Genomic DNA, 22934 nt, shown 5'->3' with positions numbered 1-22934 from the left:
ATTAAATTTACGCAATGATGAACCTTTGATTGCAAATATCTTAAAAATTATTGGGTAGTGACCCATATAATCATATACTTTCAGCAACAGAAGAGCAAAATCTACCATCCTGCAAGATTTAAACTAAATCCTTGACCCCAAGGCCTTGCACTCTTCTTGCCAGTATGAAGTATAGAATAAGTGGTTACTTAAAAATTACTCGTTCATGGTGATGCAGCAAAAACAAGCGGCAGAAAATCAAAAGAAGTAATATAATGCATTATTTTCAAATAAACTTACTGGTATAAGTTTCTTCAATACCTAAGCAAATTATTTTAGGAGTAAATGTGCGTGTGAGTAAAAAGAAGGAAAGGAATTTTAAAAAATTTGTTGTCAAAAATAACAAATTTCACTCTATAAATTAAATTTTGTCAATTATACTATATTTAAGTATTTAATAATAGCCTGTATGGATTATTTGCTTTCTGATTTTGATACACTGTAAAAATTTATTGAGAGTTATTTTAAAGGTTGCTCCATATATATTGTATCACTGCCATGAGATATAGTGAAAGCAAGTCAGTTCATACTTGAGGGTCAGGTGTGTTTTATCTATACTGTTCATCTAACTCAAAATTGTTTACATGAAATTGTGTTTAGTATCATTTCTATTGTAAGAAACTGATCGATCCAATTAAAGTATTTCGATCTATAATGATAAAGTAAAAAATATGAAAATGTTTCTGCTGCTATAATTCATTGTGTATGGTAATGTAAAATTCGCACCATGACAACAGTTGTAAGCAACTGTGTGGATAATTTTGTGACACTTCGAGAGGAAAAAATCGTAACACTGTGAAAGAATTCACTCTATATTGAAAGTTATATATTAATATAGTATTATTTTTATTTATATATTTATATACATGTATGGATAGTTTTTGTAGCTGATCATTGACATTTCACAAAATAACAAAATAACACCTCAATATATATATTACGTATAGAAGAAGTACAGCAATACCACTTTTAGATCAAATCTGTGTTAGGGACTCAAGATCAGGAATCATTCCAACCATTTTATATTATTTCAACTCGAGCGGCTGGCAACTGTGGCTTTAAAAATCGGGTGGTCGAACTTCAAAGCAGTACCGCGCGTGTTTCGATGTAACAGCTACTAATGTAAATTAAAAACACTGCTATTTCTTATTGTAACTTCATCAGAATATTATCAATGGGTTAGTGAGGTTCTCAGAAAATAAGTCCGAATCCGATCTTATTCGGACTACTTTTAATTATATTTAATTCAAAGTTTTTTTTAGAAATGATTTAAGTTAAAAAATTGTCCAAATTAGATTCGTTTTGGATTTATTTTCATTGGATCGCGAATCGATATAATTAATATTACTCTTATAAACGTATAATAGCAACTATAAAAAAAATTTAATTTGCATTATAATAAGTGCCAATCAAATTAGTTCGTCATGGTCAACAAAGGATAAACCTCCACTTACATCACTGACTCTTTCGTTTTCACATTCTGCAATTTCTTATTTTCATCAAAGAACGCAAACCGATAGACATAGGATATACCATTTTTGTCTCAGATATAGAGGAAAGTTAATTCTATTTACAGTTTCAAAGGTTGATACACATATGCACATGTACATCACAACAGTATGATTTATATTATTTATAAAGTCGTTGAATTTGCTTTTCTATACTGTTCAAAGATATTGAAAGTAGTGTAGGGTGCCGTTTAAAAAAATACTGTTGACATAAAATTATCGTAAAAAAGTGATCTTGCAAAAATAATAATGCTACCGTTACACGTGCTGACTTTATTCCAAAGAGTTTTCTCATAGAATCATAAATAACGGAGATAATTAAATGTTCCCATTTAAATGGTCCATCCTTTATAAATTTATTCACAATATTGAACGTACGTGCGGTATAGAAATTATGTAAACATAATTAGAAACATAATGTAAACAATTTTTTCATCGATCAAGTTTTTTGTATACACAATATACGGTTTTAATTAATAATTAACCATTAAAAAAACACACACAAGCAAGCCATTTATCTTATTTTATTAGCAGAAATGGAGAAACGCAATACACTTTATTGTCACAAAATTGAGCGTATAATATAATATATTTACATAGAACAATTAATAATTTTAACTTCATTATTTTGTTCGTCTCATACTCGCCGCGTACTTGTACAAGCTACAAGAATTATAAATCATTGCTTTTGTATTTTTCGCTTTAGTAAAAAATCAATATTCGTTTGTTTTTTTTTTCGGCAGTACGATTATTGTCTACTTATATTCTCGATTGTCGGACATACATGAATAGAGGGCCTCTTGAGTCAAGTGAGAATGAGAAAATAAATGTAAAAGTGAAAGAGACAGGCAAATAAATTTCATTGTTAGACGGAAGTCGTCGGAGATTGTACCACGTTTTTATAAACTGGCGAAAAATTTGAGGTTTTCGCCAGTGAGGAAATGCTCTTGATTGGTCAATTCGCTTGGCTTTTTAGCGTTGACATACCAACATGCGTTCAGAATTGTTGAAGTTTTGAAGTTTTGACCATTCGCTCGCTATTGTTCTATCTTGCTCATTTTCGATGTTATAACTTATTCGCTGTCCTCTCTGAGCAGTATGATTGAATTTTATCAATTACGGTATAAAATTCCTCTTTAGGAACGGCATAAAATTCCTCATAATCAACCAACCGTTGACTAAGGATAACTGTTGGTCTCGATTTTCGATCTTTAAATAAAAATGTTCTGCATAGCGATATACGAGACACACTCGAGTGGTCTGTTAGTAATATTTTTGTTGACAAATGCGGCTTTTTTGCTACCGAAGAAAAGCTGTCTGTTCTCTACAGGTCCGTGCTTATTGAATTTGGGTTGGATTCTTTTTTATTTTTTTTTCTCCTGAAACTTTGTTTATTTCATACTTCTATGAAAAAATATTTCCTTCAAATATTTTATGATAATACTGTATGGCAATATCGCTTACTGTCTGCAATGCATGCCCGCTTTAAGGCACGTAGACCCTTAAAGTCCAAATGCACAAAAGGAATCACTCTAGAGCTGACTCTAAAATATTGACATCCTATGCTGGGTCTACACGAGCATATGGTTACCGCATCGCGAATAGTATCGGGAATAAAATGACTAAATTACAAATAATTTCTGTCGAACTGAACCGAACATTTATCGTGTTTCGCGTTAAGGAGCTCTCGAACAAACGTGAACTAGTATCTTCTAAAATAAGTAATAAAAGTGTCTTTTCTTCATTCGATGATGAGTACATCGTTTACTACACTTGTACAAGAAACTAGATCCCACGAATCGACATGCAATATTCGCAGTGATAGCGAAAAAGTCGCATTTCGGTGTAAATATGCACTCGAATTTCGTTACCTCTGCGAATACTTCACGTTGTTTAGTTGGAGGCTCCTTGATACAGACGAGGCACGTTTTCTGACAGAGGAGAAAGAACAAGTGTGGTAATTGCTTTTGGAATGACACTACGTGGAAATTGTAGTACTATGTAGAGATCGTAAGTTGCCAAGTCCCAAAAAACTGAACAATAGAGGGGCAAGAGAAGTAGGCCCTTGCTCTATCCAATCCTCACAATGTCGCCACATTTAAAAGCTAAGCGATCATATTGCATAGTAGTAGAATTTCCGTATCCTCGGAAAGTATATAAACCGCGGATACGGAGACCTTATTTGCATAAAAAAATTCCTCGTGTACATTTATCAAATTAAGGGTATCTTTAGTATAGATCTGAACAAAAATATAGCACACTTTAAAGGATATTAAAAAGTAATTAAAATTTGGGTAGCTCCGGCACCTGAAATATTAATAAGGCATCGTTCCGCAGGTTCCAAGGAATTGTAAACCCACAATTATTTACCGCAAATATGATGGGAAAGTTATTAAAAAAGCAGATGAAACGATAAGCACACGAAAACAGCTCATCAGATGTGTAGGGTGAGCAAACAAGAAAATTTTACTTAATTGTAATAGTTGTTTTTGATAATAATTGTTATTACGTAGAAATTATCAGGATTATATTATATAACAAAAGATATGGGAATCTTTTTTCGTTCTGTTGATAGTTAATATTCTGGGTCTATGTTTACGCTGATCCAGTCATCGCTCGTTATCGCTTCATCTCACTCTGTTTCGATGCATCTTCTTCGCGATATTTGTCACGCAATAGACTTGTATATATGATCGCCTTAGCCAATAACAAAAATGTCTGAAATTTGAGGTGGATTGACCATTCTGATTCGTTGGCAACTTACGATCTCTCTATACATGTAGAGTTATAACAGCCTCATGGATTTCTTCAGAATTTTTACCGTGGAAATATACTTAATGTATACTACGTATTGTATGTTACCTTTCACAAATTTTAAGGTTGAAAATACATTTATAACATAACATATTATTCTAATCGCCTCTTCCACGAGTGGTTTTATATTTATTATTGGGAAAATATTTTTCTGTATGAATTCTTCATACCGAATGTGACAACGCCTGCGATTGTCAAGTTGAGCGGAATTGAAGCAATAGTTGAGGTAATGGTCACATGTGATCATAAGGATAATCATTTCTATACGAGAGAATGATCGAATACCTGCTTCCTGTGGGTAAGTTTTTATAGCCATTTTTGGGTTTCGTTGTTAGATTGATTGGGTTCATCGTGAAAATAACATCAGAAAAGATATTTTAAAGTTTAAAAATGGATAGTGATTCTGTGAGTGCAAGTTGTTCACGCGAAGTAGAAGCCATCCATAATGAAGAGTCCAAAATAAATATATGGCGCGTATGGACAGTCTGCGAAGACACGTAAGAGGAATAATTACACGATGTAATTACCATCTCCAAAATTATACCGAAAATTATGCAAATTGCGAATGATTTTAATATGCAAACGTGTAATCTTGACGAAGAACATAAAAGTGAATGGGAAGATGAATTTACTATCAGTGGACAACAGAACTTCTTATTTCTTGAATATAAAAAAAAAGTTGTTGAGATGGTCAGAACTCATTCGAAGTGGTCACTCGAGACATTGCAAAAATGAGAGGCATTGCTATTGAAGAAGAAAGCACATTTAAAAATGTAAGATTAACATTGTTTATATTAGACACACATGTATATTACGTATTACGAAAATGTAATGAAAATACACATGTTGTTTATTTTTTGTTTTATTTTTCAGTTGAGAAGCAGAAATTAGTGTAGAGGCAGCAATGTTTAATAAATATGAAGCCATCGACATGACGTTCAACTGATTTGAAGAAGCAAAGGACTATTCGGAGCAGGTCACTACTACCGCACTTCAACACTGGATTCTGACTTATGCCCCTGAATTAAATTGTGAATAGTTTGTAACGAGTGCACACTGGATAAATAAATTTAAACAGAAATATGGAATACGTCAGCCGAAGAAAATCACTAGGTACGTTAGCAAAGAGGAACAGCATCTGCTCAAGATATTCTTGAAGCAGCAAACAATTTTCAAATAAAAATTAGAACACAAGATAGTGAAGTTACACTGAACAAATTATTATAAGTACAGACTAAACGGATTATCAACACCAATCCTCAATAAATAGAACATTAAAGGTAGTAAGTCAGTGATGGTAAAAACCACATAGTTTGTATAAATTAACATATTCGTACATATCGTAATACACAGTTATAGATTTCGGCAATGTTTTACCGCATGTTTATATATGCTTGCAAGAAACAGAAGATAAATTTGGTTAAAAAATATAAAAACAAATTAAATATTTGTCACAACCACACAGGGTATTCTACGCAGCAGAGACAAGCTATATCTTTAAAGCGCTTGTAGGTTCTGATATTAATTTTTATGCATTTTTATGCATTAATGCGTCTAAAATATTCAACCTTTTTTTTTTTGTATTGTACCTCATACTTTTAAATGCACTAATCGGTACACTTTTTTCTTTTCTACAAGAAAGTATTAGGGCTCTTACTCTTTAAAACTACTAGTATATAAGTTATTGCAATTTAAAATTTCCTACATTAAATAACATAGTTTAGAAGAAATGTTAAAAATGATCGAAGGACATTTAATTTGTGTCTTGAATTATCTAAAACAGATATAGAGAAAGTATTTAGAATACAATGGTGGATTATTTGAACATTTATTATAGCGCTAGTCTTCAATCACAGCTATTACATATAAATTAATTTCGATGAATAAATTGACTAAGGAAACTTTAAATTTCAATAATTTCTAATCTAGTAGTTTTAAGGCATAAGTTCCTTAAGGGGGTCTTCTACTATAAAACGCGTTTTCCTGATTTTTTTTTGATATTTTTCTATAAATGAACTATGCAACTTTCTGCATCGGCATTTTTCATATATATTTGTTATTCTTTCGATAATATTTACAAATTTCTGCATCGAGGAATAGCCAAAATTAATGGTAGTACAGAGCTTCGTACGCAATCACATACCGAAAAAATGTTCTTATGGTTTCCATGAAGTCAGACGTCCTGTTTGTCTAAAACAAAAAAAAAAACAAAAAAGATTCTTAATTAAGATAGATTTGTCCACAGCAGATACTAGAAGAGCAGAAGAAAATTGATAATTAAAAAATGGCAATATTTTCAAATTCAATTCGTAATATTTACAAAGTCGCAGACGTTTAAAGAGCACAACTGACAGTTGTAACAGACTGATAAGTAAAAACGCGTTTTCCTCAAATCTCATTTCTTGAACAGGTATACTTCATCGATTAACTTCAAATTTGCACAGAAACTTGAACAAACGTGCCGTTATCGGATGAACTATGGTTTTTAACAAATGTTTATTCTTTTATATTTTTTTAACACGTTATAGTCTCAAAAAACAAAAAAAAATCGATATTTAAACTTTAAAGTGTCGCCATTTCTTTAATTATCAAGACATTTCATTTCTGATGATTCATACCATAGTTATATTTATACAGAACAAGATGCCATTTTGTTTGTTTGTTTCAGATTGAAGGAATGGTCTTGCACACCAGTAAGATATTTTTCTTTACAATACACTTTTTTAGCCAAACATAGTTCATGTAATTTTTATTATTTTTGGTTTAAAAAAATAATTTTGTATAATTTAAATGTTAGTAAATACGTGTGCCAAAATCCATCCACAGAAAGGTTTATACATTTTTTGTTTTTAAATTCCGAAAAAGGACGAAAAAATTGCATTCTAAACAAGTATTATACTCCCTTAATGAAATAACATTGAAGTATACACCGTTAGTACAACTTTGCGATATGTATTTCAATCGGTACATCAAAATATTTATTAAGAAATTACAATATTATATACATACTTATTAGAAAATAACCAGAAACTTAGGCAGAGACAAGTTGCATTACGCATCCATTCTTTGCTTCATAATCAAATACATATGAGCACCAATATTTCGTTTTAGCTATTGTGTGCGTGTTATGATGTGGGATTAACGACAAATAACGATATACTCATATTTAACTATGTAAATCAAATATGTCTTCCATAGAATCTATCAAATTGCAAATACAAAACTATGGCATTCTTAAAATACACGTGATGCACGAACACTTTATGTTTCATATGCTTTTACGAGATACTGTGACTTAAAATCGTACACGTAGCAATTCAGGCGAGTTTTATTTGTAAATCATAAAATTTGCAGTAAATGATTAAAACATACGCATAAACAAATAATTTAATGCTTCTTTATTTAGTACATAAGAAAAATTAAACAAAATCTTCAGTAATTGTTAATCTAACAAACGAAATTTGTCGTTACGTGTGAAACTACCCTGTCAGTAAAAATCGTACAGTACATATTTTTGTTATAATTAATATATTATAGCTTACGTTAATATTTTGTAAGGTATCTTCGTGCATTTTTAACTCATTCAACACGTCGAGGCATAGATTTAACCAAATTTTCGCAAAATTCTAGCGTTACTTTTTACCATTTTTGTAATTCTGTGCTAAGTGTTTCTTTACTTGTAATATTATGCAACCTTATTTTTCTTTTAAATTCGTCCCAAAAATGTTCAATAACAGTAATATCGAGTGATTAAGGAGGAGTTCCTAGAACTTTTGGGCAATTGTACAATAACCAACTCCTAGCTACGTAAGAGTTGTGCTTTGGATCATTGTTGACATACAATTTTAAATTATTTAAAATTTCCATATCTTCAGCATTTTGTTTTATATTATTTTTTAATATGTTTAAATAGATCCATTTGTCTATTATACTGTCTATAAATACTAAATTTTTAACACTGGATCCGAACATACAGCTCCATACCATTTGTGATCCACCGCCAAATTCGACCGTTGGCTAAAGATGTTTAATATTTATCTATGTATTCGATTTTTGCCACACAATTTTTCTCCGATCCAAAAATATTAAATTTTGACTTATCCATAAAAATTACGACCTTCCAAAAATTAAAATCCTCTTTTAAGTACTTCCTTGCAAACTCGCATCTCTTCTTTTTATTCACCAACATTATTAATAGTTTTTTTCAGGCAACTCTGTTGTAATAATTGTTTTGTCTTAGAACTCTTCGGATTGTGGGTTCGCTCACTGTAATATTCAAATATTGTTTAGCTTTTGATGTCAATTTGGGAGCACTGATCGTCGAATATTTTTTAATTTTACAGATAATCCATCGCTCACTTGTAGCATTAAGCTTTTTATCCGATCTATGTCTGACTTTATTCACTATACGGTTCTGTTTCTTATAACGTTTTATAATGGATTGAACTGTACTTCTACTCCTATTATTTATTTCACTAATTTCATTATAACTTTTTCCATTATTATAATGATGAATTATCAATTTACGTTCGACTAATGTTGTTTGTTGCATTTTTGTTTAATTATCGTAAAATAGATCACACAAGGCTTAAAACACACTGAGAACAACAAACAAAGTTATATTCTCATAGTTTTCATGCATTGTTAAACAAAAGAAGATCGGGGATTCATCAATTTTACAGTGTTAACAACAGTGTACGATATTTACTGACTGTTCAGTTCCATACGTAACGATAATTTTCATTTGTTATATTAGCAATTACTGAAAATTTGATTCTACTTTTGTAATACATAAATAAAGAAGAATTAAACTCTGTGTGTGTGTGTGTGTGTGTGTGTTTTAGTCATTTACCGCAAATTTCAAGATTTACAAACAAAAGTCGGCTGAATCGCTAGGTGTACGATTTTAAGCGACAGTTACTTAATGTATATCATTTCAAGTATTGTATAGAATACATAGAACATACAAAAATATAAAACAGGCACCAAAATGGCTATAAAAACTTACGACAAACGTGTATAAGACTATACTTACGGTAAAATGTGATTATTACTATAATTATTGCTTTAACTCCGCTTGATAATCGCCGGCGTTGACACATTCGGTATGAAGTATTCGCACAGAAAAATATTTTTCCAGTACATAAATATAAAACCACACGTGAAAGAGACTATTAGAATAATATGTTATGTTATAAATGTATTTTCAACCTTAAAATTTGTGTAAGATAATATACAAAACATAATATACATTTAGCATATTTCCACGATAAAGATTGATAAAAAAAAAAGAGAGAGAAGATTAGAAAAAGAGTAACACTACGAAAGAAAGAAAAAGAACAAATTTCATACGCCTACAGGATTCGAAATCCAGGACTGACAGTGTTATAAGCAGGTATTCGAACATTATAACCATGGCATCTTTTTGATTGCATGTCTTATGTAACTGAATTAATAGGTACAATTACGGACAATATTGAGTGGTCGGATAGTGAAAATGGATATAAATTAAATTTACTTAAAGTAGTTCTATTATTATGTATTTAAATTTTATATATTATATATCTTTATGGTACATAGATTATTTAGCAAATGATTGAACTTAATATTTACATGTGTTGAAATAAAATATACTTAAAGAAAAAGCTAGCTGATTTTCATGGGACAAAAATAAGTGGACACTCGTTTAAGTCGTTACTCCAAGACGAACAATGTAAACAAATGCGAAACGTTGTTCCCACGTTTACGCTGTGGTGTCAAATTAAGTATTTAGTTGTTTAGACTTTGTATAGGACGCATTATTTGTTAGGAAATATCAGAATGTCACTAAAAACAGAAATTTCAACTCAAATTCTTGAGTTACTTGATTATATCGGACTGCCGCAATTAATTAAGTTACCGTGCAATAGCTAAAAAGTTCGGTGTTTGCAAAAGTACGGTAGAAAAACTATATAAAAAATAATTAGAACACGAAGTCGTTGAAAATTTAAGAGACCGTGAGCGTAAACATTGTACTATTGCGAGGAAAGATGGTCGAATTATTCGTAAATGTCGACAAAATCCAAGAATCGCATTGCGATATATTGCAAAACTGTTAGAATTAAATGTGTCAAATAGTACAACGTAAATTGCAGAAAACAGGATTAAGATATCGTAAAGCCAAATGTAAGCTACACATTAATCAAACTAATATAAAGAAACATTTAGCTTTTGCTAAAAAATATGTACATATGCCAATATCATTCTGAAGAAAAATAATATGGAGTGGCGAAAGCAAAATGTTAAATTGCAACAATTGAAAAAAAGCATTATGTATGAAAAAAAGAAAATGAAACGTTTAAAAACCGTTTATTACATCAATTGCCAAATTTGGATAATGAATAATGAATGCTGACAAGTATATTGAAAAAATAAACAAAAATTTAGAAGCGGCAGTTTTAAAAATGGTTCTCGAAGAATAATTTATTTTGAAGCAGAAGAACGACCCAAATCACACTACTAAAAAGACAAAGAAACTTTTTGAGGATTCAAATATTAAATTGTTGGAGTGGCTCGCACAAAATCCGGTCTTGAATCCAATAAAAAACTTATGGAGCACATTAAACTCGAAAGTGCTATTGGAAAAACAGAAAAAGCAAGAACGACTGTTTAAAAAATTTGCAATTAGCATTTAAAAATATCGATAAAAATTACATTGAAAATCGGATAAATAGTATCCCACACGTTTACAAATTATTATCGTTCATTATTAAAACAAAGCAAAGGGTGGACGTACTAAATATTAATTTGATAATTATTACAATATATTTTATTACCTGTCCGTCTATTTTTGTCCCTTGAAAATTAGCTAACTTTTTCTTTAAGTATATCTTATTTCATTGAAAATGTAAATATTAATTTTAATTATTCGCTAAATAATCTATGTACCATAAAGATATATAATGTATAAAATATAAATAAATAATAGAACAACTTTGTCTAAATTTTATTCATATCCATTTCCACTACAGAGTATCTCAAAAACAAAGGTTCATTCTGAAGAAACTTATGAGGCTTTTATAACTCTACATGACTACTACAATTTTTACGTAGTATCGTTTCAAAAGCGATTGCCACATTCGTTCTTTACCCTTATAGAGCAATCGTTTCTCGCTTTTTTCTTGAAGAAGGTAAAAGTGAGATAAAATGATAAGGTCAGGAGGATTGAAAGTGAGCGAAGAACGATACAAGATAAACTTGCATACTGAAAACAGAGTACAGTGTTGTCGCGATAAGTGTGAAACTGAGATCCACGATAAGTGTGGAAGGTTTACTCCCTCTACTAGGGCGGGTCTCCTTTAGAATCAGTTAAATCATTAATGTGACACTTCAGGACGTTGTCAGTTGACTATAATATAATACTGGCCAATAAGATAAATGATTGTGTTGGTGAAATAATACTAATGCAATGATGAACTTTTTTTATTATTGATTTTTTGTTGTGAATAACTTAGTGATTTTCTTGTTAATGAAAATTGCATGTTATTGACATAATTGTTGAATTTTCTTGATTAAAATGAGACCAAGTACAATATAGTTTAGATCATGAATATTTATTTATTAAACAGCAAATGCGAAAGAAACCAGGTTTTACAGATTTCCAGCCATATTTGATCGCGTTACATGACTTCAATGAGTATAAATAGAAGAGAGACTTATTTAGTAAGTGAAAAAATATTGAGTTAATATCACTTGCTAAGTGAGTAAATGTCGTTTAGTCTCATTTTAATTAGGAAGATCTTAAAAATATGTTGATAAAGGTTTCGTGAAGAAAACAACAATAATTTAAAAAATGTGATTGTTTTAATGTTGTAAGCGACCACGTAGCGTTTAAACTTCGATGACTGTCTCGATGCTCGTTCCTCTTTTTCTTTTACTTCCTGTCCTTTTCTATGGTCGTCGCTGTCGACGAAATGCTGACAGAGGTGTAGAGTTTCATAAACGATCCTTTATGAATTGAATTTTAATCCCAAGCTTTCACATTTATCGCGTAAATGCTGTATCGGATTTCTGGTAAAACGAAGCTTGAGATAATATCAATGCTTCTCATAGTTCGTATTCTTCTTCATTCACTGTCAGCCCCTCTAACACACTCTTGCTTTTTTAGACTAGGTGTTAAGTCAAACCGAGCTCTCAACGAATAAATACTGCAGTCAGAAAATAACTAAAAATTTGGTGTATTATAAGCCATTAGAACGGCATCTTCAATTTATTCTAGTCAATATATTAATTAATATAATAATATAAACATTTTATCAAACGAGAATAGCCCCTTAGGAACTGAATTTGTTCTGGATTACGATTGCAATGCCTAAACTATAACCGACAACATTGTACACAAATGTGAAGTTCGATTTTGGATTTCACGTAATTTTGACATGCAAAATCCTTTGATGAGACGGCAAAACACAGCGAAATGGGCCTACATAAAGCTCGTCACAAACACTCATGTTCGTGAAGCAATATGTAGTACTGTCTCTTTATAAGTCGTCTATTTGGGTAACAGGTACAACTTACAGCGAATCAAACCTCTATTTTGCAGTTCTGTTCAGTTCGATAAATAAATATCGGTTTTTTTTTTTTTTAAGGAAAGGTTATTTAAATTGTAAAAATATTATGTTTGGCACATTGAACGTGAGGAATATAAATTAAGAAATTATACAGCTAAAGAAATTCGTGAATTAAAATTAAAAAACAGAAGGATATGCAGTTTTAAGAATTTGGAAACCCGTCTTCAGTCGTGGTTTTTAGAACAGCGAACAATGAGAAATCCACTCACAGATTTATTATTACAAGAAAAAGCATTGGAAATAGAAAATGAAATTGGAATATCGTTTTCATTCGATACCAGTAGGAGCTGATTAACGAAATTTAAAAATCGTCCCAATATAAAATTAGTTATCAAAGCCACCAAAAACTCGAACGAAGTTTATAGTTTGCCACCATCATGTACCCTCGCTCACTCGCAGTTTGTTGCACTTGTCATGGCAACTATAAAAGTAGTGGAAGCGATAAATGTATAATATTATCTATTGTAAATAAAACTATTTATTTACATCGAAACACGAATGACGACCTATAATGAGACAATACTGTATTAATTGTCACGTAAACTAATCTACCAGGACCGTTGAGAAGTAAATTTTCTACTGTCTTATTTGCATCCACATTTGCTCTACCCGGATGTTTGGTTTAGACAAAGAATACAAGTCGGTAGACTCGTCTCTGTCTTAAATATGAAGGAAAGTTGATGTGATTATGGTTTCAAACACGAAAGAATCACTTCTATATCGAAGTTCAATGCATCTAAATGAATAATTAATATTGAAATTATTAAATTCTTGGAAAAATAGCGAAAGCGGAAATAAACAAAATAAATAAAAAATAAGAATTTCAATTTACTATTTAGACTTAAAAATAATACAAAAATATTGACCCATACTAAAGTCGGTGTAAAGTATCGGAAAATTTATTTTTTATTTTTAATTGCAAATAATTGAGATTGAATTTTACGAAATTTGAACTTACTTCGTTGAAAAGCGTGGAAAGGTCATCTAGACCATTTGAAAATAAAAAAGCAAATTAAGAAGTGAAAGAGACAGACAAATAGACTTCAATGGCAGTCGAAAGTCAACAGAAGTTATTTCCAGGGGATGAAAAGTTTCCATATATAATTGTTAATAACTATTGTATAGAGGTTCTGACTGAAATAGTTAAACCAAAATGTTTAACTGTTACAAGTGGAAAAATGTTTTCGATTATATGGGAGCAGCTATTACACGAAGTATAAGAGTGAGAATAGTGAGAAATAGAACCAAACTAAGATAAATATACCACCCTGAGTCAGCCCTTAGCCAGTAATCAGCCTCTTCCAAAATAAACCATTAATTTGTTTATTGTGTTCATTTGTTAAAGTACTATAAGTGTTATTAAAGTAAGTTTTTTAGTCTTATTTTCTATTACATGCATAGAAAGAAAATTGTTTTGTTTTTATAAATTAATGCATTAGTGCATTATGCAATAAATATAAATAAACAGTTCTGTTCATTTATTTACTAATTTAGTTGTTTTAATTACCTAAATACTTATGCTACTTATAACAGATGGCTACTGACACGGGTAAGACTGAATTTAGAATTTGATAGGCTGACTACTGGCGAAAATGATATTTCTGCATATTTTTGTACATTGCGACTATAAATTAATATATTATTAAATATAAACTACAAGATATTTTTGAAATGCGTACTTTAAAGAATACAGCCGTATATAAAATGTTTAGAAGGTGATTTATTAACAATAATCACATATAGGTTGAATTTTCATGATGGCTCAAATGGCCAACTACTAGCATATTTATCCTGTAAAAATTTATTGCTGTTCTCAAATCGGTTCAATGTGCAACGAAACAGTATTAAACCAATATATAGAACTGCTTCAGAACCAATGTAAAACCATTTTAGAAGCAAAAAAAGCCGACATACAACTGACTTTTTCTTTCACTCGTAACAGTTAAAGTATTATTTTTGTTCTTTGTAACTGTTATGAGAATCAGAACCAGTTTATACGAACGTTTTCGTTCGCAATGAGTATACTCGACATGGTTATCTTACCAAACCCTGTATTACACTCAGAGTTACCACCTTATCATAATGTAAAACCCGAAGTGTTACGAATAGCCACTTTGTTACTATTTTTTTACTTATTTGGAATGTGCTGTATTATTTTACAAAATGAGCTTAACTAATGTAAGACATTATTTTTGTTTTTCCTAAAGTTATAATAATACATAAAAAAAATACATAAATTCGTTTAAAAAAATGACAACAACCTATAAATGCCCACCTTTCTTTTAAGTGGGGGAAATCTTCCAAAGACTACCTTGATTCCTTGAAGTGAATTTCCCGCACTCGGAGATGTGGAGTGCGGAACTGACCTATTAAAACCCCCACGGTGGTCATATTTGCACAATTTTTTTTAGAGGGGGGGGGGTAGAAATCGGCAACTACCAACAGCATAATCTTTGGTGTCCTTCACCTATAAATGCTCCAAACATCTTCATTTATAAAGAAGTTACAACCATTTGACATTACATATAATGTCTTCCTCAATATCCTTCAGTTTTTATCCGAAATATTTTCTAGCATTGTTAATAATTTCAACGTTATTCCTGTAATTACAAAGGGATATTCTGTATGTTTGATAGATTATTTTAATACGTTGTATTATATCCATATAACTGTGTTACTTACGTAATTACTTGTTTTGCATGAAAAGTAAGCTGTTTTTGAGTTTTTATTTAATTCAAATTCATTGCAAAAGATATTAAACAATTGTCTGGTGATAATGTAGCAATTACATTTGAAAAAACATACATACTGTTAACAAAAAACAATACTTATTAATTAACAATATTATACTTGTAACAACATACTATAGTCTACGTAATTTTAAATCAAATTCTCTGTTATGCATAAACTTCATTAATCATAATTAAATTTTATTTATGCTAAAATCGATTAATTAAAAGTAGAACTGTATGAAAGAAATATAATATTAGTTTCACATAACTATTGATTTCACACAGAGCTTACAATTAGTGTACAGTTAGTTTTGGATTCAGTGTTAACAGTTGAGATTGTTATATTACATGATTAATGTGTAAACAATTATTATATTTTAAACTACTATAACTAAAATACAGAAAAATAATAATTATAAGATCAATTGACATTTATATAAAATATAAATAATTAAGTAACAGAATGCAATTATTTGGAAAGTATATAAAAATTGTATTTTAGAATTGCTATTTGCACGACGATTATTGCATGTGCCTGCAAGTTAGTAATGATACTAATTATATAAGTTTATAAATTTGTTACAACATATACTCTTTTTAATTGTGCATCAATTTTGATTTTGCTTTAAATAGAAGAAAGAATGCCGCTGCTGTACACGAGTCAAGAAGTGCTGAACAACACTTTGCATCATATCAATCACCTACGTACACTTCCCTTAGATCCTGTGCAACACAACAATGTTCAGTCTTCCTTATAATATCCCTGTGTCACAGGCTGTGCAATTACCTTAGCACAAATTTGTACGTGATATGTATGTATTATATTTCTACAATGGATATCCATATGTTATACAAATATCATCGGTAACTTCATTTGTTATTTTCTTCTGGTTATTGTATTCAGGTGAGTTGCCTTTGTGCCTATGTACTTTTGTTTTATAATTTATTTGTGTTAGCAATATCAGTGATTCTATTAAACTGTTACTATCAGACTCTATAAAGTGGAACAGTTCGTTTAATATTATGCTTGAAATATATTAATTCATGCTGGATTCACAAAAATTATAGTATCATAAACAATGTAAGCTGAAATATTTATTAAGTACAATTTCTGATAGTAATTCATTGTTTTTATGCATATTTATATTATTTTCTTCCATTTGTTATTGTTGATTTTGATCAAAATTTTGAGTTTTCTTTAACTTACATATTTTATACATTTATATTGCGAAAAAGTACATTGTTACAGTTGTATATAAACACAGTTTACACATTACAGATCTATCATTATTTCAAGTATTTTTGTATACATTAAATAAAATAAATGAAAAATTTTTTACATTGTTACGTTACAGCAGCAGGAGATCCAAATGCATGGAGATTGGGAAGAATTGAAGAGACTGATCACGAAACACCTGTTTAATGAAATGATTGTTAGATGAATGTCATCCTCGGCAGTCAATATAAAGTAACATCGGTCTTTTTACATAAAGTGAAATAACGATGAAATGTATTCAACATCATTGAAAACATGGCATGGTATGTGCTATGCGTGGAACAATTAAACATTCTCTTGCCAATTAATAATTTTCCCCACAACTAGTCAAGTATTATTAATAATGGAAAAAAAACATTTCATCGTTTATAGCATAATGGTTTCATCCTAGTTTTAAAATGACATATGACTAAAATATTACTTTATGCTTCCAATGTACTGTTGAATACCACCGAAACTGATTTAAGAGAGTGGCTGTTTCTAATTTACAATGATTTCCCTCTTAACGTGCATATGTTTAGTACCAAACGAACAAGACTTTACATGTGTAATAGAATGGAAGTTGTTCAATCGCAGCGGCGTAACTTCTTTACCGAAAAAGATCTGTGATTTACTGGAAGTGTATGGTAAAGAAAAAAAATTAGAGGCCTAAATACCTGATTGTTTCCTAAACCCAGATATAGTGCCTTTTTACTTGCATTTCATTTATTCATTTTTTAAGAAAAGGTATATACAATATTATTGTACACTAATTTACATATTCATTCAATATCTTTTAAGAAAATTGCCGCCGGAAACTCGTATGTTTTAATCAGCCAAATGATGACTTCTTTTACCTTCTTTAGCTTAGATAGCACAATCCTTTCCTTGTATTTTTCATCGTATTATGTTTATCATTGAATCTTCGTTTTTTATTAAAATTTAATAGCTTATATATTTAGGCAAATTACAATTGTATACTGAGATGTATAAAACGGCATGGCGTGCTTTATTCTCGGATGAAAGTTTCGGTGATACGTAGTTTCGTTTAAAAAATTTTTATTAAAAAATCGAAACTATAATAATAAATGTGATCACAGTTTTATGTGCACCATTTCAATCATGTATGTGCATCAGATTGTTTCTGCCTATTTAACGTTATGGTCCTTAAAGAGTAGCTTTCCCTACGAAAGATTTAATTTATCTTGTCTTTCTCACTTTATGCATTACTTCTGTTATCCTTGTTCATTGATTTGTATTTTGATTTTTGTATAATTCTCATTATGGTCATTGAATTTCATCGTATTCGAATCATTTTACTCCCGTTTTTTATTAGTGAAAAACTCTGGGTTGACGCACAATATCTCCATCTCACTTGTAGTTTCCGCCGGCAACTTGTTGTTTCCGCCATCAAAACTATTTTTAAGGATTATCGCGCGGATCACAATGATATTTCATAATACCGTTACACAATGGCGTTCAGAATAGAGAATGAAACAGGAAGTTACGCCAAAAAGCGCTGGATGATAATAAAATTGTAACGTAAGCTACATTGATGGAATATTTATATTGATATACATTGCCGATAGAGAAATAAAAATGCATATAACTTTTAACGATAAAATTATTGGAACTCGTTACAATAATATAATCACGTTCGTCATTCCTTTATTTGGAAAACAATATTAGTATTGATTATAATTTACTTACCAATGGTAATTATGATTAGAATTAATTATTATAATATTAAGTGATACAAGCAAAAAGAAATCAATGCGCACAGAGAGATGAATGTTTCATTACTTGTGTGCAATATTTGTAAGACAATTTTTCATTTACTTTAGAGAAAAAAAAAACAATTTTAAAATTATTTTGAATCAAAATAGTGAAAGTATTACGTGCTGAAATTTAAAACAAAAATCTCAGGTTTTGATGATTGGATACAGTTTTAGGAAAATAAAATAAAGGAATAAAGAAACTCTTTGAAAACAGTTTTTTGTCTAGTCTTTATTAAAATGCATTAAAAAACTTTAAATGTTGCTAATTATCAAATTCATGCCCAGTTAAGGTTGTAATACATACTATTAAGAAAACTTTTTATATGTAAAATTATAGTTCTGAGCATATTCTATTCCAAATATTATATATAATTTAAAAGTTGGATAATAATTATTCTACCATGTTTGTAAAGTACATTCTGACAAACTATTTTGTTTAATTACAAAACATGTTGATTTATTTTCTACAATCGGACTATTTTTCTGTACAGTGCTAAATCGAGAAAGATAATAACCATGTGATTTTATTTTACTGTTATTTATTTTACTATTCACGCATGTATGAGAAGTGTAAATGGTTTGTTTAATGAATGTAAATTATTCGTTACTCATCTTTGTTGTTTATTGTTTGTCATTGTTATGATTATATGTGGTGTCTTTTTAGTATATAGTTAGGTAATACAAAGAGATATGAATGAAGTGGAAAAAAATTTAAATCACATTGAATACAATAACGAAAAATTTAATGATGAAAGGAATAAAGAAAGTTAGTTTTAGAAAAAATATATACAAATTATTCCTTATATCTATATATCCTTTTCCTTGTTACCTATACAAGTTTAGCCTAATTACTTGATTTTATTTTATTTTACCATACTATGGATATCTTTACAGTATGAAAACTTTGTTTTTTAATCTGATATTGATGAATGTGTATTGCTACGTAATATATAAGTATAACAATTGTTAATTTATACAAACTTTTATGTACAAGTTATTTAGATGAAAATAAATTCCTTGTGCGAAAAATTGAAAAAATATGGAACAAATAGAATTATAGCTGCTTTTTACAAGTAAAGCATGCAATTAATTTTAAATTAATTTTTTTAATTTAATTTTGTATGTTTATATTTATAGATATAAATGGTTTATTATAATTCATGTATACACGTCGAGAAACTGTTAAACATTTTTTTGTAAAGCATATATAAAAATATAAGAATGTAAATGCAATAATCAGTTATAATATTTATTTGTTTTTATATTTATTCTGTTACCTATCATACGTAAAATAACTAGGGACCTAAAATTTTTTAAAAATTTAGTTCACAAAAGATACGTGAATGATTATTACTTAACAATATAATTATGAATTTTGAAATTTTTTGAAGATTCTTATCTGGCCCCTTCAAGGAAATGGAAAACTTTTAAAATATCAATAAATAGCCTCTAATTCGTGTATACAATTTATCAAAATTAATAAAAATATGTTAGGGAAATGAAATTTGAAGTCTGACATTAAAATAAAGTACAATAAAAATATTTGATCACTTGGCAAAAATGTCATTGAATTCCAGGAACACTTTAAATATTATAGTTAACTTTGAATGAATATAAATTGTCGTTAAATTGTAAGGAAGAGGCAATACGCGAATTTTTTACGCTTTATTTCTCCCCTTTTATAAAAAATTTTTTGTCTAGAATGAATTTGTTAAATAGCATTGGATTCTATAGACGTTACTCGCGTTAATGCCATGGATAAGTATCTAAATATTTACGCATAATTAAAATCGATAGTACCGTCCAATAGGTACCACCATTTTTCTATACATATGTAAAGTCCAACTTGGAAAAGCATCGCCAGGAAACTCGCTCAATAAAAATAAAAAAATAATTTTATAGAAAATTACGAGCGATTTAAGGTATTCCTTTAATTCTGTTTCGGAGTGTATAAGTGGTACTAAAATATTTTAATTATTATTAATCATAAATTACGGCAAAAAATTTTTCAAATATAAATAATATTTTCTGCTTACCATTAAAATGTCATAATAACGAACATTTTTAAATTGATTTATTTCTTAATTTGTACTTATCCAAGCAAGTTACATAACTTTTATATGTAATATTTCTTTAAAAATCCTATTCAAAACTAATAATCTCTTGTATTTTATTTGATATAGATTTGTACTCCAGAAAAATAATAACCAATCGTATATGGGAAATTCCATCTAAAATAATGATCTACAACAGGGATATCCTAGAAAAACACAATCACTTCTACAAACACAGATGAATGCACAGCAATTTTATTTTACATGAAAATAAGAAATCGTTATTTAAAATAACATTTCAATTTTTTATTTCAACAACTTTTTTCAAATAATGAAATTATTTTATATAAATGTATTTCTTTTCAACAAGAGTCAGAAATCTTTTTGCGCATTATTCTTCTGTTATACTTTTATTACTATCATTAACAGAATTTAAAATAAATATTTACTTAAATAATTATTCTTTAGTAGATAATGAATTTAAACATTCATACACTCCTCTGTTTATTAACATTTGTAAATTCATAAAGTAATTAATTTGTTCATTTATTAAAATTTATTTGCAATCAATATTTGCAAAATTATTTTATCGAATAAGCTAGCGAAATAGTATTTATTTAAAAAATGAAATAACCGTAAATTAAACTAACTAGTTATTTGAAATAATATTCTCTCAATAGTATTTGAATCTACAATTTACAAACGTATACGAGTGACGTCAACGTTACGATCGTATTTTGCTTACTGGTAATTCGGACTTCAGATGTTTCAAGAACGAGAAGGCTCATATTCGTCTTCTTTTTCAACTCCCCAGAGCTATCCGAAGTATAAATGCCAGCGAAAGTATCACGATTCAATGTTATTGGAACAAACATCCGGACTTACTCAGCGTCATATTGAATTTCCCTTACTAATACATATTTAATGTACGAATCATGTGTCTGTAACTTCGTCAATTTCATGGATTGAAGAAGAAAGCTGAATGTGAGGCATTTTCTTTTGATCTCAAAACTTCTAAAGTCCAAATTGCTGAGTAACAACTTGATCAATTAACCGTCATTTACGTTTTGAAATAATATACATACATTCTACAAGTACTTATCAAGTTTCTCTGATCATGTTTGATTATCAATAAAAAAATGTGTAAATATTGTTAACACGATCGCGTTTAAACGGCGAATGGATTTCGGTGAAATTTTACACTCGAGTTTGATATTCTCTTCTCAAGATCTGATTAGATTTAGAGCATAATTGGTCTATGAATAATGATGATTACTTCTTGTAGTTTTTTAGTCATACCGATATATTTTTATTTGTAAAAATTATATAAAAAGTTTCAAATAAATCTTAAAAAGAATTAAATTTTGCATAAAAACAAACTTTTTTCTATCTTCTCTAATAATTTTGAAATAAAGTATACAATTGTTTATTTTTCCAAAGGATAGAACTCTGGCAAAGAAACTAATTACATTACTTATTAATATTAAACAGTAATACTGTACATTTATTTACACAATTCCAGATGCTATCAACCACGACCAGCATGAGAACGAAAAACGTGTTTAGAAGGAGAAAGGGAAGTGTGAAGTAAGCGTGTATCATATTCCCCTTAGATGGCAAAAATCGTGTTACCCATCGCGTTCCTATTGAATGTAAACAGTAAATGTATACATTAAGTGTTTAGCGTATTTTACTTTAACATATTTGAACAGTTTATGCGCAGATTCAGATACACTATTTTGGTATCTGTAATTCAGTGTTTAAAATGTTTAATACCTGAATGTAACTTATGTTTTACTTGGAAGTTATAAGATTTAACTTAAGTGAATTTTACAATTGAATCTACAAGCATAAATATTTGCAAATAGATAAGATATATTAGATTTTACTTGGGCGTATAAAAGATAATATAACGAATAATACATGCGATAACGAGTGTTTACGTGCGATCTGTCAGATGATCGTTTGGTGTTATATAGTATTTTTCATTAATTAGTGTAATAAGTATCAAAATGTTGACACTAGGAATGTTTCAATTAACTCATCCTGAAGTACTGTCAGAAGCTGAGCTTCGAGAAATATTAGAAAATGTGAGTGAGCAAGGTTATGTTTAGTGATAACTTTTTTCTATGAACTCTTGAAGCA

At 29.4% G+C, this 22934-nt stretch overlaps 2 protein-coding genes and 1 long non-coding RNA gene across 15 annotated transcripts in view; 2 read left to right on the top strand and 1 right to left on the bottom strand.

Moving 5' to 3' along the window:
- The window catches only part of LOC143144606 (popeye domain-containing protein 3), a 33071-nt gene extending 10695 nt beyond the window's left edge, over positions 1-22376 (top strand). For 3 of the 13 annotated variants that reach the window (XM_076307193.1, XM_076307194.1, XM_076307192.1), the window contains exon 9: positions 16336-16593. In XM_076307193.1, coding sequence (XP_076163308.1) covers positions 16336-16460 — 125 coding nt within the window. In that variant the 3' untranslated portion in view covers positions 16461-16593. Of the gene's footprint in view, positions 1-3884; positions 3995-4122; positions 4660-4696; positions 5135-5234; positions 5475-7029; positions 7819-16335; positions 16594-17057; positions 19013-22311 lie in introns of those variants that run through there. The other 10 variants (XR_012991463.1, XR_012991464.1, XR_012991465.1 and 7 more) reach the window with 10 other exon arrangements.
- Positions 6436-22934, bottom strand: part of LOC143144613 (uncharacterized) — a 25111-nt gene continuing 8612 nt past the window's right edge. The window contains exons 2-4 of the long non-coding RNA XR_012991468.1: positions 15653-15778; positions 15246-15570; positions 6436-6551 (exon numbers count right to left, since the gene is read on the bottom strand). This is a non-coding gene — a long non-coding RNA (uncharacterized LOC143144613). The remainder of the gene's footprint in view (positions 6552-15245; positions 15571-15652; positions 15779-22934) is intronic.
- Positions 22386-22934, top strand: part of LOC143144611 (uncharacterized) — a 3203-nt gene continuing 2654 nt past the window's right edge. The window contains exon 1 of the mRNA XM_076307203.1: positions 22386-22879. Coding sequence (XP_076163318.1) covers positions 22802-22879 — 78 coding nt within the window. The 5' untranslated portion in view covers positions 22386-22801. The remainder of the gene's footprint in view (positions 22880-22934) is intronic.

Source organism: Ptiloglossa arizonensis, chromosome 3 (assembly GCF_051014685.1).
Source record: "Ptiloglossa arizonensis isolate GNS036 chromosome 3, iyPtiAriz1_principal, whole genome shotgun sequence".
In the NCBI taxonomy this organism is placed as follows: domain Eukaryota; kingdom Metazoa; phylum Arthropoda; class Insecta; order Hymenoptera; family Colletidae; genus Ptiloglossa; species Ptiloglossa arizonensis.
Note: the sequence above shows the minus strand (reverse complement) of the source record. Positions and strands in the feature narration are given on the sequence as shown.